This window comes from Gavia stellata, chromosome 3 (genome assembly GCF_030936135.1).
Source record: "Gavia stellata isolate bGavSte3 chromosome 3, bGavSte3.hap2, whole genome shotgun sequence".
Taxonomy (NCBI): Eukaryota; Metazoa; Chordata; class Aves; order Gaviiformes; family Gaviidae; genus Gavia; species Gavia stellata.
The window spans coordinates 26,524,116-26,541,112 of NC_082596.1; the positions used below are offsets into that span (position 1 = coordinate 26,524,116).

The 16,997-nt window shown below is 44.5% G+C and overlaps 2 protein-coding genes across 2 annotated transcripts in view; both read right to left on the reverse strand.

Annotated features, from left to right (window-relative positions):
- Positions 1-8,086, reverse strand: part of LOC104250445 (neural-cadherin) — a 57,819-nt gene extending 49,733 nt beyond the window's left edge. Inside the window, exon 1 of the mRNA XM_059815470.1 lies at positions 7,867-8,086. The gene's annotated coding sequence lies outside the window, so the exon portion shown is untranslated. The remainder of the gene's footprint in view (positions 1-7,866) is intronic.
- LOC132322113 (protocadherin-8-like) lies at positions 7,667-8,905 on the reverse strand. Its single transcript, XM_059836349.1, has one exon. The coding sequence runs from the start codon at positions 8,903-8,905 to the stop codon at positions 7,667-7,669; it is 1,239 nt and encodes a 412-aa protein (XP_059692332.1).
- Positions 8,906-16,997: the final 8,092 nt, after the last annotated feature.

Genomic DNA, 16,997 nt, shown 5'->3' on the forward strand with positions numbered 1-16,997 from the left:
AACGCTCATGCATCTGCCCCAGCTACCGCACGTGCCGTCATCCCTCCTGGGAGAAGCGTTGGGGCGAGGAGGAGCTCTCACAGTGGGGAGAGCCTTCATGGCACAGGTCACCCCTTCAGAACTAAAGCCTTAATTTTCTGCATTTCTTTTCTCCAACTCCCTTAAGAAATGTGGTACAGGGCAGCTTTGGTACAGCTAGTTTGCTGTCATGAAAATGATGGGTCAGATCCAGCCCAAACACTGATGAGAGATTCCTGAGGGTGAAGTTTCTGTTAATTAACAGATTCGGTTTCTCAAAAATACTCCTAAGGTTTGGATACAATGCTCAGTGGTATCACATCCCCTTGTAACACACTACTGTACCAGCTGGACTCTGCTAGACTAAGTAGAGGCGGCCATGTCTTGAAGGCAGGGTAATATCCTCACTATCCCAGTTACAGAAATAGGTCTCTTCACTCCCTCGAAAGCCCACAAACCACTACATTAGTTTGTGGATGAACAGCCCACAGCCACAGAACAGCTGGCTGTGCAATGCAACTGTACCAACTGTCTGACCTAAAGCTATGTCAGCAGGTTTCAATTTTCCCTCCGTGGTTAACCACAGCCAGCAAGCTCGCCAGATCAGCCTGCAGAGATCCCTTTGCATTATTTTCATGACATATTTCTTCATATACACCAGCACTTGGACATGCTTTCTACTCATACACCACCTCTCCAATTTTAGGAGGCAAGGTCTTGCTCACCTCAATACTACCTGTAGACTTACCCAGTGGGACCATCAGAGCTAAAAGGCAAGTGCAGGTGCTACTGCACACACAGGCAGCAAAGACAAATCTTCAGCCAATTTTTCACTTTTTGTGGGAATGCAAAGCTACAGCGGGTACCTCCACCGCACTGGGTATCTGAGACAGCTACGGCATTTGTTGGGCAGCAAAGACATCTCCACAGGCAGATGTCCGTGCATCACAGGAAAAGCTGCAGGCAGGTGCAGGAACAGGACTGCAAAATCCATCGTATGTTTTCTGCTACCACATCATCCCACCCTAGCCTTTAAAGCTTGACTGTGGTGTCATCCTCTAGTTTTTAAAATGTTTCAATTTTTTTGTTTGTTTCCAGAGGAAGGCCCTGAAGCACTGTTAGATCTGTGATTACAGAAGCAGCATCTTTGCCTCCACCATTAAATCTACTGTATCTGCCAACAGCTGTCCATTACCACCCAACCACGAGGATTAGAAAACCTTCACAGCACCGCAGAAGAGGTGGGAAGTACAGGATCTCAAAAGCTTCCAGATGACAGGACTCTTCATAAAACAAGTTTTTTACTACAGCTTGCCACGTTAACAGCCTGCTAATCACCATTAAAAGATGCTATTAAATACTATACAATCCATAATTATTTGCAGGCACGTCAGCTGGTGAGGAAGTCAGACCATAGCTGAGGAGTCAGCAGCACAGAGGACATTTGGGGGATTTTTTAATCTTTTTTCTTTACAGAAGGAAAGTGCTGTAAGACACAGCTGCAATCTTGGCATTTAAAAGTTGCTTCTCTTTGCAGATCATTCAGCTTTTACTGATGATAGGAAGGAGAGGCACGTTCTTTGGGTTTGTTTCCATCCCTCACAACTTCATCTTCCACCCTCTGGTCAATATTTCACAAAGCAAGGGAAACGATACAGACAAAATAGACATTTGTGTGGTACAGCACACTCCAAGACTGTACTTACGCCACTGAAGTGAAATTACCTGCAAGGTCTCTTGTCCGCCAACAAAAAAAGAGGCTTAAAATGTATAGTTACAAATTCTAGGAAGATTCTTCAACATTTTTGTAAGGGCAGCATCATTAAAGAAAGCCAACATCCTTCGAGGAGCCTACAACCGGACAAGCTCCCATCGCCACCTCTGCCTTCACGCCATCCCACGGAACACAGCACCTACTCTTCCTCATTAAAGTGGCACTTATTAAGTATAAAGTACTTTGTGTGGGGCATAAGAGACCCTCTTCCTGAGAGGCAGAATTTGATTGCTGCAGTGGTTAGGAATCACCTCACTTCCAGTCCCAGTCTTCCTGCAGAAAAGCTACGGGCATTTGTTCTTGTGTCAACATTGCCCTTTAACATAAGTAAGTCTCTTCTTGAGGCTTGTTCAAATGGTTTTAAAATAAAAAGTTGCTTGCTGAGGCTTTATGCAATAAGAGCTGTTCCTGTGACCATACTGACCATAAGCAGAAGTGTATTAACTTATTTCCAAACACTTAAAAAGTTATCGTCACCAGAAAAATACCAGGGGTTTTTTTCAGCAGCAATAGTGTGTTTTATCCGTATAAAGAGATGCCAAAAAAAGTTGTAGCAATATTTCCTGTTAACACCATTGGAGGCAACTGTAAGAGATGCACCTCAAACCCAGCAGCACATGCACCTTTGGTAAAGGTGGACAGGGGCATTTAGAGGTGCGTTTGGATTAACCAGAGCAGCAGCCTCCAAAGGAGCAGTGTGCCAGTTCCTGTGCTGTGTCCTAAGAAATGAAAAGGTAGTCAATAGCCCACCTTCCACTTCTCCTTATATACTGAATTTCTGAACAGATCCTCTTCCCCTTCCATAGACATATCCCTCACCACTTCGCTACCGCTCTCTCATGAAGCAGACGTCTATTCCATATGTATAGCGTTTGTTTACTCACTCAAAAGCTCAGCCAACCCATCTGACATAAAGCAAGTGCATCCGTAGTCGTATGCGCAAACCACTCCTTCCTCTGCTGTCACCAAGCACTGCTTTTAGGTCCTTCCATCAACAACGCGCAAGACAGGGAAAAGCGTATAGTTACGGAGGCAGAATCCCAAGTCCTTTCCATCAAGGAAAGGTCAAGCATTTAAAGGCTTTTCTTAAACTTTCTGCTTAAATTTCTCTTAAATTTGGAACGGTTTCCCCTAGCACACCAACCCCTCTGCCCAGGCTAAAACTCCAGTCCTGTTGTGATACGCCTTAGTCAGGGTCTGACTGCTTTAGCAACAAAACACTAATGCCAGCACCGAAATGCCTGCTGAGAAGCCACCACCACTCTCCAGCAAGGACAGCTTTTAAAGCCCATTGGAGACATATGAACAGGAACAAGTTCAATTCCACTTCAGAGTCGTATTCCCAAACGAGAAGGCTACGTGCACGCCTGCCTAGGGATGCTTATATGAACAAACTGCTTGTGCAAACATGGTATGAGTGAATTTTGGGCCTCCCATGTATAATGCAGGTGTGAAAAGGCAGCCACAGAGCAGCCAGCTCTTGCCTGTACACAAAAATTAAACCCTGCCGCACACCACACAGTGCTTTTGGAGTGTGAGACAGCACTGGGAGCATGCCATGGTGCAGCTTTGATCTGGGTCTAAACCAGATTTTTAAATGCCTTCCTGCTGTTGTAATGTAATGAAAACTCAGAAATATGAAATCATAGGCTGTATAAAAGGATTTAAGATGTTAACATTAAGAATAAAGGGCTGAATATTCTATTTTGAAGGTCTCCCGTTGCTTTTCTCTTCAACCTGTTACAATAAAGGCTTTCTCATCATTTAAATAGCTTCTTATGTACCTTACTAAGAATACTTGTTACATAAACCTTACATTTACCTCTTCAGTTTTTAAGCTTTTTGTTGGTTTCTCAGCTATAGACTTTATCAGACATTCTTACCACTTATTTATTGCCTCTGGGTCATTACATATTTTTACATCAATTTTTTTTACAGTAAGATTCTTCTAAAGAAACATACAGACATGGTAACACAATAACCTTCATCCTGGAGCTTGTTGTTTCGTCTAATGATCTCTGGCCACTAAAATGGTTTCACGGTTTAAGTGAAGCAAGCTTTTTCTCTGTTGGCACCTGAATTTGAAGGCATAGCAATGGTATCCACAGATGGTTTTAATCAGTCTGACACCAGGAGGAAAAAAAAAAAGCAGCATATAGCATGACCTCCAAACCTGATTGCCAGGTCAGATTTCTGTTTCTGGAGTCCGATTTATTTTCTTCGAAAAATATCAGGGGGTGCCGGGCCATTTCTGGCTCCATTAAAAAAAAGACAACCCTAAGCTATACCTTGATTTGAAATCATAACCAGCAACATATACGGATTACTTGTTAATTTTTACAGAAGCTGTATTATGTGGCTTGAAATGCTTTCCTCAGTAGGCATACTGGTGGAAGTTTTTAAAAAAGTGCTAGGGACTCAAACCACGTAATTTTTCCAGGTGCAGTCTAGGCTGTATTTTCAGGAATTTCAAGATTTGACAGATGCCTTTTTAAAATGTAGTTTGCTTCCAGTGAGTCATAAGGGTTCAATACTGATCATAGTCTACCGTAAGACACTATACCCGAGGAACAGCATTATGCTACAGCCTCCTCAGTTAGATTTAAGATCTATCTCCTTGGAATTCCGTTACAGTAGTAAATAGTTGTTATCCCCCTTGAAGAGAACAGGGGACGAGAGATCCATCTCAATTCCAAAACATGGAAATACTGAACAGCCTTACAACTGTTTTACTCATTTCAGTCGTAAACTAACTGCTGTTTACCTCACTTCAATGTCTTGAGGCATCCCAGATTTAAAGGGTTGCTAGCCTCAAGCCTACTCTTCAGAGCACTGCAGACCTGCTGGAGGGGGAAGAGATTTGTCTTGCTGGGCTTTCGAGTCTCCCTTGCTGTTAAAGAAAAATAACCTTTGTAGATTATGGAGTGACTTCTTACCACGGGTGTTTTCAGTCTGATAGCATGCGGGCTGGATCTGCGGTGTCAGCGTGTGCAGGAGCACGGAAATCACCCGGTGGGTCTCACTATTGCAAGCCAATGCAGCGTCTGCTCTATAAGCCCTTTGTGGTAGGCTCTTAAAATTAAAAAAACGAAACACAGCTGAAAGTCTGCTAGAGTCAAAGCACAGGGTAAGAAATTGTGTTCCTTCACTTTTTGAAACACGATAGACAAAGTCCTAAACATAAAGCTTCTATGCAGGGTGCACCAGTACGTACTCCCAGCTACAGAAAGGACAGCCATCGGTGGAGGAAGAGGAAACAGTTGTGTAACTGCACGTGTCCCACCCTGTGTAAGTCGGTAACAAGTATGAGAACCTACATAGGTACTTGCAGGTGTGGGCAGGTGCGCATGAACAGAGGCAGACTTGGAAGGGAAAGGGCGCTACAGCCCTTTCAACCCTCCCTCACCATCCCCAGCCCTTCCACGCTGAGGCTATGTGCTGTTCCTCTGCCTTCTGATGGCAAAGTCAGTGTTTCCAGGATGTTAAATGTCCCAGAAGAAAATGTGGATGAGGAAAGGGCAGGTTGGTAGCTCCTATCTTTGTGTAAGAGTCTTGTCTGAACTCCAGGTCCCAATCCCACAACTACACTCATGCAGAGCCCAGAACAGTAAGGCTTTGAGAGATGGAGGCAACCTGCCAGATTCCTAAAGAAGATGCTAACTGCTTCGTGTAGGTAAATAAGACTACACAGAGGCTAAGCAAACCTCTTTGCAATGCACAGTCCATGTACCAAGTGTATATTCAATGGGAGAAGAACTGTATTTTCACAGTTCCAGCTGAGGATCGGCAAAGAACAGACAGCAGCCCCATATACAGCCCTGCTACAAGTACAACTGAGCAACAGGTAGGATTCAGAGAGTTATCGTACTCTATGCTCAGTTTATTTCAGTATTTCAACCATGTACATGAATACCTTGTCTTCCTAGGACTACAGCTGCAAGAAACAGTGCTCTAAGTTACTATCTGACCTCTTTTTTTTTTTTTTTTTTTGAAGTGCCAGAAAAGCTTTGCTTTTCTTGAAGGAAAAAAAAAACAAAACAAAACCCCAAGACGCACACTTCACTGGAGAAGCAGCACCTGTGAAACGCCCAAGTCCATTCATGACTTTTACATAAGAGATGGCAATTAATAAGGGTCCAATAGTTTTGGTTTTCAATTAATGAGAGGATTAAAAGTTTGGCACATGTTCCATAATATTGATTACTATGTGACCCACTGTTAATTATATTTAGTAAGAGGCACAAGGAGAAATGAGGAGCAAACCAAAGTTAATTCTGTTCGGCTTTAGACAGTTCACCAGGTTTCTTCAGACAAAAAAAATGGATGCTCAAAGCCCACCACTGCTTCATCATCTTCCTGTAAAATAAGTAGCTAGAAAAAGATCCCAAGTTTGTTACTGTACAAAGTTTTGATTTTGATTTTAAAAGTAGCTTAAAGGAGTGTCTGAATGACCTTGTCCCACTTCATCATCGAATTCCTTTCTCCCTGAGGCTCGTCTCTTGTCAATACATTATCAGTGTATAGACAGTGGTAAAAACATGTTGTACAGCACCAGATTGGAGAGGACAACATGATTAATCGTTTATACAACACTGCTCACAAGGTTGTTTGCTTTCATTATAAATAAGCAAGACAGTCAAGCAACACGTCACCTTTCCAACTCCATCTTTAGCTTGAATGAGAAGTTCTGCTTTCAGTGTCGGGTGATTAAAGTTAATACCTAGAAATACTGTGCAGCATTTTTATTACGCTAAATGTTTCTCACTTGCGTAACACAGCCCATTCCTGCAAGAATAAGTCTCTCAGGCGACTCTGGAGTTCTCAGACTGCACACAGTGCAGGATGGTAAAGGAGATCACAGGCCCCAGTATGCTTCAACACATTTGTTTTCCTCCCAGCTCTATGTTTCGCATTTCCTGAGCATTAGGCTATAAAAATCATTTACAGAAAACTGTAAATATTCTGCCTGCAATGAAGGTGCAAACATCTAAGAAAAAACCAAAACCAACAAAATACAAGCAAATGATAACCAGCAACATTATCGGAGACCTGAGCTACAGTTACAAAGACACTATCAAACCTAATCTGAATGAGATGAAAGTAACGCATGGAAAGGTGGCTTTAGCAGCCATAACGTACCTCAAGCTTAACGTGGTTTAAGAAGTTTAACACGTCTAGCCATTCTCTTTGCTGGTATTAGGAGAAGCACATAGAGTATACAAGCTGTTGATGCATTGAGGATTTACACAGTGGTATAACGGTATCTCCACTTTGTTCTCTACACCGACTCCTATGATTCCAGATTCAGGGATTTTTTTTTATTTTTTGCTTGTCCTAAGCCCACTGACATCTATTGCACAACAGCTTCTTTCCCCTCCCGTGCACTGCCATTGCTGTAGCTGACTTCCAGCGTCACTTCAGCGGGGTTCAGCAAACTTTCGCAGAAGGATCTCCAAGCGCAGCGGGCTGTAGCTGTAAGCCCACATCCCCAGGGCAACGTCACCTCTCCCTTCCCAGGTCACGAAGGACGACAGTGAACTGAAGAGGTTCTCTAGTAACTCCATGACTCTATGAACTCGCCCCGCTACAAGACAAGCTGTCTGTTGTGGTGTGCCCCCTTTTTTAACAAGCTTTAACCCACGAACAGACCCCTCTGCTCCGACAAAAGTGAACCTGCAGTGACAGGAATTCCTCACAAGACAACATGACCAAAACACCGTTACCCACGTTTTCATCTATTCCTTCAAAGACAGGAGAGGAAGTCTGTGCAGGCGGTTCCAGAGAAGAGCCGGCACGTCCGCACGTCACCAAACCCAGCCTGGGGGGCAGCTCCCACAGCCGCCCGCGGCTCCCCGCACCCCACGGAGGCCAGCATCAGCGCGGCCGCATCTCCTCGGGTGACAAGTGCCCCTCACGGCCGTGCCCGCTCAGCGTCCCCCCTGCCGCGGGGCGACCCTCCATCCCCTCCCGGCCCTCCGGCGGCCGTCCCGTCCCGCCCCAGCCGGGGCAGCGCCCCGCGGGGATGCGCCCCCAGCCGTCCCCGCCGCCCGGCCCGGCCCGGCCCGGCCCCCTACCTCGTCCGCCGCCGCGGTGCACCTTGACCAGCACCTCCGCCCGGCCGCCCGCTCGCAGCTCCCGCCGGAGGTAGAGCCGCCCCGACGCCCTGTCGACCCCCACGGGGGTGGTGCCGGGAGACGCCAGCTCGAACCAGCCGCCCGCCGCCCGCTCGCGGCTCGGCGGGACGGTGAAGACGGTGTCGCCCACCCGCGCCCCGGGGGGCAGGCGGGCCGTGTAGCGCCGGGAGCCGCGTCCCGGCGGCCGCTCGGGCGGCGGCAGCGAGCGCGCCCGCCGCCGCCTCCCCGCGCCGGCCGCCGCCCGCCGGCCGCGCACGGCCAGGCGCAGGCACCGCGCGGGGCTGCGCAGCGGCCGCGGCCGGCCGTGGTCGTGAGCCGCGACGCAGAGGCGGAGCCGGCGCCGCCCCAGCAGCGAGCCCACGGTCAGCACCTGCCCGCTGCGGGGCACCACGAAGAGCAGGCGGCTGCGGGCGCCCGGCGGCCAGGGGCGGTAGGTGAGACGCGCGTTGGCGCCCTCGTCGCCGTCCGAGGCGCGGAGCCGGGCCACCTCCGTGCCCAGCGGGGCCAGCTCGTCCACCTCCAGCGGCCGCGCCGGCGGCAGGCGCGGCCGGTGGTCGTTGCGGTCCAGGACCCGGACCCGCAGCAGCGCCTCCCGGGGGGCCCCTCCCGCCCGCCGCCGCCGCAGCCGGAGCCCGTACTCGGGCTGCGCCTCCCGGTCCAGGCGCTGGGCCGTGCGGAGCAGCAGCAGCCCCCGCCCGCCTCCCGCCCGCCGCTGGAGGGAGAAGCGGGAGGCGCCGTCGCCCTCCAGCGCCCACTCCCCGGCCGGCTCCCCGGGGCCCAGCAGCCTCCGCAGCGGCACCCGCAAGCCCCGCACCCGCGTCCCCGCCGGGCTGTTCTCGGGCACCTGCCCGGAGAAACGGAGCAGGCGGGGAGCGCCGCCGCGCCCCGGCCCCGCCGCCCCGCACAGCAGGGAGAGCAGCGGGAGCAGAGACAGCAGGGCCGGGAGCCGCCCGCAGCCGCTCCGCCGCGCCCGGCCCATCCCGCCGAGCGGAGCGGAGCGGAGAGCAGCCGAGCACCCCACGGAGCGGCACTGCACCGCACTCCCGCCGCGCACACCCGCGCCACGTGAAGACCCGGCCCGCCCCCGCCGCCGCGGCCACTCAGAGCCAGGGGCGGGCACGGGGCGCGCCCGCTTCCCCGTGGGGGGGCGCGGAGCCCCGTCCGCGGCACAGTGTGTAGCAATTCCGGGCAAATTCCTAATTTTCCCCACTTCCAGAGCTTTCTTTCCGGGCTCCTCTGCCGCTTGCGTGTAACGTGTCTCGATGCTCCCTCCCGCTCCTCCGCAAGGGAGGCGGACACAGGAGGAGGAGCAGTGCTTCCCGGGGGGGTGACTTGGGGAAAACGGGCAACCTCCTGCTTTCCTGAGCGCGTGTGACAAACTCCAGCCAAGCTAAAAGAGCAATCAGTAAAAGAAACAGATGAGAAAACACCATTGCATAAAGGAGATCGGGCCTTGGGATACCTGAATCGTTGAAATACAGTTGTGACCAAGCAGACGTATTTTTCTGATGTGAGCTGGGCTTGTCTTGGAAGCGTGGCCTCTCGGGAGTGCACATACAGGTGGCTGCTCCTTCAGGGAAGATGCATTTTTGGCAGAAGGGGGAAGAGCAAAACGTGTCTCAGCATATTACATGAACAATAGCACCAATTATCACATTTAAAATATTTTTGTGTGTGCTGCTCTTGAGAGCAACACTGAAATGGTCCTTCTGAATTAGGCAAGTAAATGCATCAGTCTTGCTAAACATGCGTAAAATAATCTGGGCATGGGAATGATTGCACTGGCTATAACGTGATCAATGGAAGCATGAATCCAAGCCAGACCACTCCAATGCCAATCACTCCCCACTACGCGTCAAACCAAACATTACTCATTTTCTCATTGCTCCAAGCACAAGTCCCAGCATCTTCCATGCCTGCTAATAAACAAGAACAACAATACATCCCTTCACATAGTGCCGGTAACAGCTTAGGAACAGCCTTTTGCCGAGCCTCTGCACCCAGCTGGCCAAACCATGTTAATATTTTTCCATGAGAAATGCTCCCTTTTGCTGTTTTGAACACAGGTTTGCTAGTTTTAGTGGAAGGCTGTTAGCAAGGCAGGGGTGTTTGTTGCCAGCTGCGTTGTAACTTCAGTGGTAACGTATCTAGGCTGGAAGCTTTGCTCAAGAAAGCCAGAAACCATTTCAATCAGCTTTAGTCAAATATTACGGGCAACAGTCAAAGGTGACAACCAACTGCTAGATCTGCACCTCTGCCACCTGGGGAGTTGCCAGTTTTAAGGAGAGATGATCACTGGGTGATCACGTTATTACAAGCTGTCAGGCTTTATTTTTACCCTAGGAAGGTGAAGGGATGATCGTTTCTAAAAACCACCATGATGTGAGACCTCAGATTGAGAAGGCAAAAAGTAAACCCAACTATTTTTAAGGAATGGTTTACCAGTAACAACAGGAAAGTCACCATCAAGATCCATCCATGGTTAACATGCTGTAGCAAGCTTTGAGTGTGTTATCTTTACTCTTTGTGCCATACACACAAATAAAATGTGAATAATTCCCTGCCTCAGAAAGGCACTAGAAAGCTTATTAACTTACAGCACTTAATGAGCCAGCCCAACCACCTGAACGAGCATTCAGTTTAGGACAAGTTTAGATCAGTACTGAGACAGAGCGCAACATACCCTCTTCTGAAATGCGTTGCATCCTACTGGCCTTACACAAACTCTCAACAAGCAAATTAAATTCTCTCAATATCAAGTGCTCAATTTTAACCTACGTTACCAGATGCGCTACCCTTTCTATTCTCTTATATTCACACACACGCATTTAGAAACATCTGGTTTTCTCTACAGCCTGTCAAGACACGAGCTGGATTTTATTCACAGTACTCCCTCACACATAGGAACCCACGTATTATTAACATGCTCGTTAACACATCGTTTTGGTGATGTAAATTTAGGTTGCTGCTGCACATCACTCCCATTGACAGCATTCAGTGCCCACCTTACAGCGACAACCTTGCCACTGTGCATACTGACCATAGCACAACTGCGTTACTGTCAACATCCAATTGCACAAAACCTGCGCTGTGACAAAACAAATATATTCTCTAGGTCCACCTGCTCTGGCAGGGGGGTTGGACTAGACGATCTCCAGAGATCCCTTCCAACCCCTATCATTCTGTGTGATTCTGTGATATCTGTATATATTTGTGGACACACATCCCACCCTACAGTTTAAAGAGACTGGAACACAGTTGAGGTATGTCTGACTGTGATTACCAGCTCTAAAATTACATGACTGCATCTCAGCCAGGCACAGCTGAAATACTGCTCTCACTGGTGTCTGGCAGTTGTATATGCATTAAATAAATCTTTTGAAATAGTAAAAGTTATTTATAATGGGCTGTTCAGATGTTTTTTCAAGCTGCAACAAAAGGACCAAACTGCATTATTTTGTGGGAAGTACAAAAGTATTGATGAAAAGACTAAACATCTCAATCAGTCTTTTCAATGAAAACCATTTTTCTTCTGGAATTGAGGGTGAGGAGGGAGCTCCAGTTCAGCTGACGGGGATTTGGGAAGTTATAGCACAGGCTTGTGTTTGGGTCTCCATAGGGTCAGCAGGTGATATTCTGTCCTAGTAACTACTTTGCAAACCAGGAAAAAAATTTTCCACTGTTCACAGTTGACTCTACATGCTCATCAGGGATCAACAGGCAGCTAAACATTTTAAGGAATGGTAAGCAATTCTCAAAAGCTGTATTACGTATGTATACGTATACAGTAAATATTGAAATGCTCCAAGACTGACCATTCCAGAGCAACCTCACTTCCTTCTCAGGACACTGCCAAGAAAATGGTATGGCTCTTCCCATGTAGCCATATTTTCCAAAGGAACTTGACTCTTCCTGTGAAACTGAAGCAGAAACCACAGAGAGGCTGATACAGTGTTCATCTAAGAGACAACCTAAGTAAGGATAGCAGAGATGGCTCTTGGCTCTGATAGGAAACAACAGAGAAGAAATAAATAAAAATTAATTAAATAAGCTCCTTAGGTATCTTCAGGACACTGACAGCTTCTATTGTCAAAGGACCATAGTGAAATTTATTTTTAGGATTCTTCTCCAGCAAACCTTATTTGGTGAACTGAGGACTGTGAATTGCAACCACTAAATCTAGGAATTGCTATTCTGAGGCCAAACCGTCAGCAAGCCCAACAGCCTTCCTCTGGCGCTCTCTCGCAGCTGGGACAAGTCCCTAGAATGCAACCAGCAGTTCAGACTACAGCTCAGATCATCATAAAATGGGCCAAATTGGGAGGAGAAAAAAAAGAAGGAAAAAAAAAAAAGCAGCAGCATTTATCCAGGTGTTTATAATGCAGAAATAGATGCAAATTACGCTGTTAGTGTGTGTTTCAGAAATAAGTTTTCATGATGAAATGAAAACAAGACTTGATTTTAATGTACCTTTCTAAAATTGCATAAACAGGACAATCGCTTCTGCAGCAATGATTTTTCTATCATTATCCAGAGCTCAAGTTAGATCAACCAAGGAAACCACACACACTCTTTCCAGCATCCAACAATTACTCCGGGGAGACCACAGCTTCTGTGCTCAGGGTCTCACAGACAGCGCAACACAACGCAGTGAAGAGAAGGCGTCTGCATTCTTGCCCATCCTTTGTCAAATTTCTTCAGAGGGGAGAATGGCTTAGGGCGTCATTTTATAGTCACCCTCATCTTACAGAATCTGCTAGTATTTATTGCCACCATGTAAAAAAAAAAAAAAGTCAGTGTTAACATGTTTTTGGTCCTTCTATAACCAGTCAGCATAGTACCATCAGGAGTCAAGGCTTGACAGCAGACATTACAGTCAAAACTTTGAAACAAGCAGAAATTCCAAAGCATTGAGAAACTGCTCAAATTTCTGAAGGTAAATATATATACTGCTGGTCTGTTATAACGTACTGAATAGTTCAGTATTACTCTATATTGCTTTATGTTTGTATATTTGGTATATGCAATTTAATTCAGAATGAGATGCAACTCTTCTCATTACTATTAAAAAATGTCTATCACATTTGTTACCTAAGCAATCTGAAAGCATACAGGAACTGAAGTATGCTAGTCTGGGTCACAGCAAAAATTGGAAAATCTGGGAAACTAGGTCCTAGAAACAGATTACAGAGCTACTATTTAGGGGGGAAAAAAAGCCCCAAACCAACAGTAATTTTATGTAAGACCTCTCAAACATTGATTATAATCAGAATATATATTTTATACAGAGATATATACACACATAAAATACATATACACATTTTTCTATACCTATTTATATACACACATAACAATAAATTCTATTATATATAATAGAATATTCTGTATTTCACAGCTGGTAACCATCCTCTCAGTTTTGGATAAAGACATGGAAGAGTACACAAACACCAACATATATTTCATGGTGCCAGGAAGCTCAATTCCCATTTCAGCAAAAATCACAAAGCCTGGGTCCTTGAAGAATTCATGGAGAAACTTGAATGCTCCAACATTGCTGCATTTCATCTTTCTAAAATTAAGCTTGTTTCCTGACTGGTGTAGAAGGAAGCAGTTTGATGAATTGCTCAAACCCATTAAGAATTAAAAATGTAAGTACATATTTTTTAGGTGCTGTATGATTGATTTTTGGAGAAGCACTTTATTGGATATTTCTAACATCTTTAGAATTTAACTAAAATAATGCCAAGGTTTTCATATCATTATATGGTGAATTATTACAAAAGTAGTCTGCATTCAAAGATTTCACTCCTACTAATAATATTTTGTAAAATGATAGAAGGCTCCAATAAATGTAATCATAATCTGTAAAAATTCAAAACAGATGATACATTAGCTAATTAAAAAAAATAATCAGTAAGCATTTGATGTTGCATAGCAATTTATTTCTAGGTAACATGCTTGCTGTAGGAGTACCTTTAGGGAGAAAGCTGGAATTCAGTAATTCCCTATGAAGCACCTCATATTTTGCTGCTCATCCTCATACCAGTATGTCTCAACAGGTAGTCACAGTCAGCGTGACATATGGAACCAGTCTGAGCAAGCTGCTAATCCTCAAGAGCTGTAGGGGTATTTATGATGCCTTGTCAAGACAGATATTTGAGCTATGCTGTACAGTCCTCACTTGACTGAAAATTGCATATGCAAATAATACAACAGAATACAAAAATAATTTTATTACTGCCACAAAGGAAGGAGGTTAATTCATTATGAACAACATGTTTCTTGTGAAAGGGTATCAGACTTCTCAAAAGAAAGTATAAAATTGTTTGTGCCCCAAACAATCCATATTTGCTGGACTTGGCTTTTATTACAATTTTATTTTTTTTTTTTTCACATAAAAAGTTTGTCACAAGAGAAAAATATTTACTGTGTATACATTATTTTGATAAAAAACTGTCCAAGACAACAAACAGGATAATAGGAATTGGATTCCTTAGATCTGTTATTAAATACCTGCACATAGGTATGTCCATACGCCATAAACACTACTGCTAAATGTCACTGTTAACAAGTAAAGCACCACCAGTAATTCTTCTGCATTACTGAAGTAACAAAGTTTGAAACTTTGAAAGGCATTAAACACCCACCTCTTTTCCATCAAATAAATAGGTAACCTTAAACATCACTTGAAAGGCAGAATGACATACGGTTAACTGCGCTGAAGTCGAAAACATTGCCAGATTAATTATGCATTTAAACATCCAGTTGAAGTACCAAACAATTCAGAAGACCTTTAGGCATTGCTAGCCCTGCATTTGGCATAGTAAGAGTGCAGCCATATAATGGTGATATTTTCTTTTAGCTGTACGGATGATGTAGAAATGATTACTAAAATAGCACACACTGCACGTTTCAGAATTTTCACTTCCCCCCCAAAGTTAAGTTTTAAAAAGAGTACTAAAGGCATGATTATACAGATTTATGTTGAGGTATTTTTTTCTCATGAAATATTGCTTGTGTTGGAATAAAATCAGCTTTTCTTTCATCTCTAATACCATAGTACTCTAAAGTCCACCTGCCTGTCAATATTTAGGAGATTTATAGATTCAACCACCATTAGCAATAATAGAAGTTACTCATTACATCTCCAAATTACAATAGTAGAACAGACACCTCTAAATGCAAATACAACACGCATGCCCACGCATTCACACAAACAGCCTACGCTTTCTCCTGTTAGACTTTTGGTTAAAGGATAGGTTATATTGGTTAAAGGATAAGTTATATGTAGTTAACAGCAGTCATTAAGAAGTGTTTCAATGACAGCTTACAATCCCTACGACCTGATCTTGCAGCTCCTATTCATGTGAATTGCATGGGAAAGCTGATGAAGGGTCACAAGATTTGGACATTTGCAGATGACTTAGTAAAATTAAGGTGGTAAGAACAAGATTTGGTCCTTAACCTTCTACCTTCCAGTAAATGGTAATGCTAGCAGAGCCAATACTTCGAAGAATTTTCAATGCCTGTTAATCTTTGTGGTTGTCTTTCATCCATATTCGTGCATCTCCTCCTTACCCGCCCCCCCCCGCCCCCCCCCCCCCCCCCCCATGGAAATTGTATTTAAGATTGTATTGCATTTCCATTTACTTTGGAAGAAATAAAACCAGTATTTGTTTAAATAATATGAATAGAACCTTATGTTCTGAAATGCCTTTACTTAATCAGTCTCAAATATCTCCTGGCAAATCTATCAACTGAGTTCAAGTATATGGTAATTCAGGAAGTGAAAGAGCGTTTTTTTAAGATTAAGACAAAACTGTACATGTCAGTTTAGCTGTGACTTGATTAAACTTTAATCCACAAGTCTAATGGTAACAGGTGAGTGCCTGTTATAATACTATACTCAATTTATTCTTTCACGGTAACTTTTTTGCATTTACTAAGATCAAGTATATCAGAAATTTGAAATGTGAAGGAGGAAATAAGCCAGCAAAATAGCAACTTAAATTGCTATGCAAATTCTTATTCTTCCCAGTGAACAGCTATTAATTAGATGGCTGGCAGACATCCTAGCTGCAACACTTACTACACAAGCATCCTCAGAGGCTGGGGTATTAAGACACAATGGAAGTGCTAGAATTCAGACGGGCAGGAATTTTAAAAAAAAAATTGTCACAAAAAGAAACACCAATTGAATTTTTTGTTTGTTTAATAAAAGCTTGCAAGGCACATGTTTCAACTGAATTGCAACACCTACAGCAAAGCAGATCAAAATTTGCAAAACATTCCTGCAGCCCTTTCAGGGAGTTAAACCTGTGACCTGGTTGGAAACCAAGCTAGGGTTGCGTGTACAAGTCCGATGTAATTATGCCCTATTGTTGTCCTGCTGAGGGATATCATGAAACTTACTGTTTCTTTTTCACAAAAGGTGGAGATTAGAATAGACAATAATATTTTTGCTAATCCATAGCTGGGTAATAAATTCAAGCTTACAATTTGCTTTGCAAGATATCATTCTTCCAGTCACGCATTTTAAAAATGATGCCTTTTTACTGGAACAAGAACAATGTTCCTCCCACATAAAAGGCTCTTTCTACTACTTAAGGCTGCTGTGTCAATGGTGCTGCAATACAATTTTCTCTAATATAAAAAGCAAGGTAAAAATCTTAAGTGATTCTCCTAAAGCAGAATCAATCGAAGTATCAAGAATACATCTTAAAAACTATGACAAAACTAATAATAACAACTGTGTCACAGTTCAAATAAAGTTCAACATGTTTGTTTAAACATGTATAAAGGTCAACGTGCTACAAGATAGTTTTCTTTAGATGTACGGATGGCCTCGTTTGTGTTTTTCTTAACGTGTGCTTTTCATGTAAGCATTCAAAACTATGTTTTATGTGTTACAGCATTGAGGTAAAACAGAACAGGCAGTCAAGGATAGTTAAATATTGCATCTTGGCTTGGCAGTCTAAGGCATGAAGCCGTAAGCTGTGCAACTTCATCCACACAAGTGCAGTTGTAACCCTGAAGTTTGCTACCCGGAATGCCTTATTGCTGAAATGGTA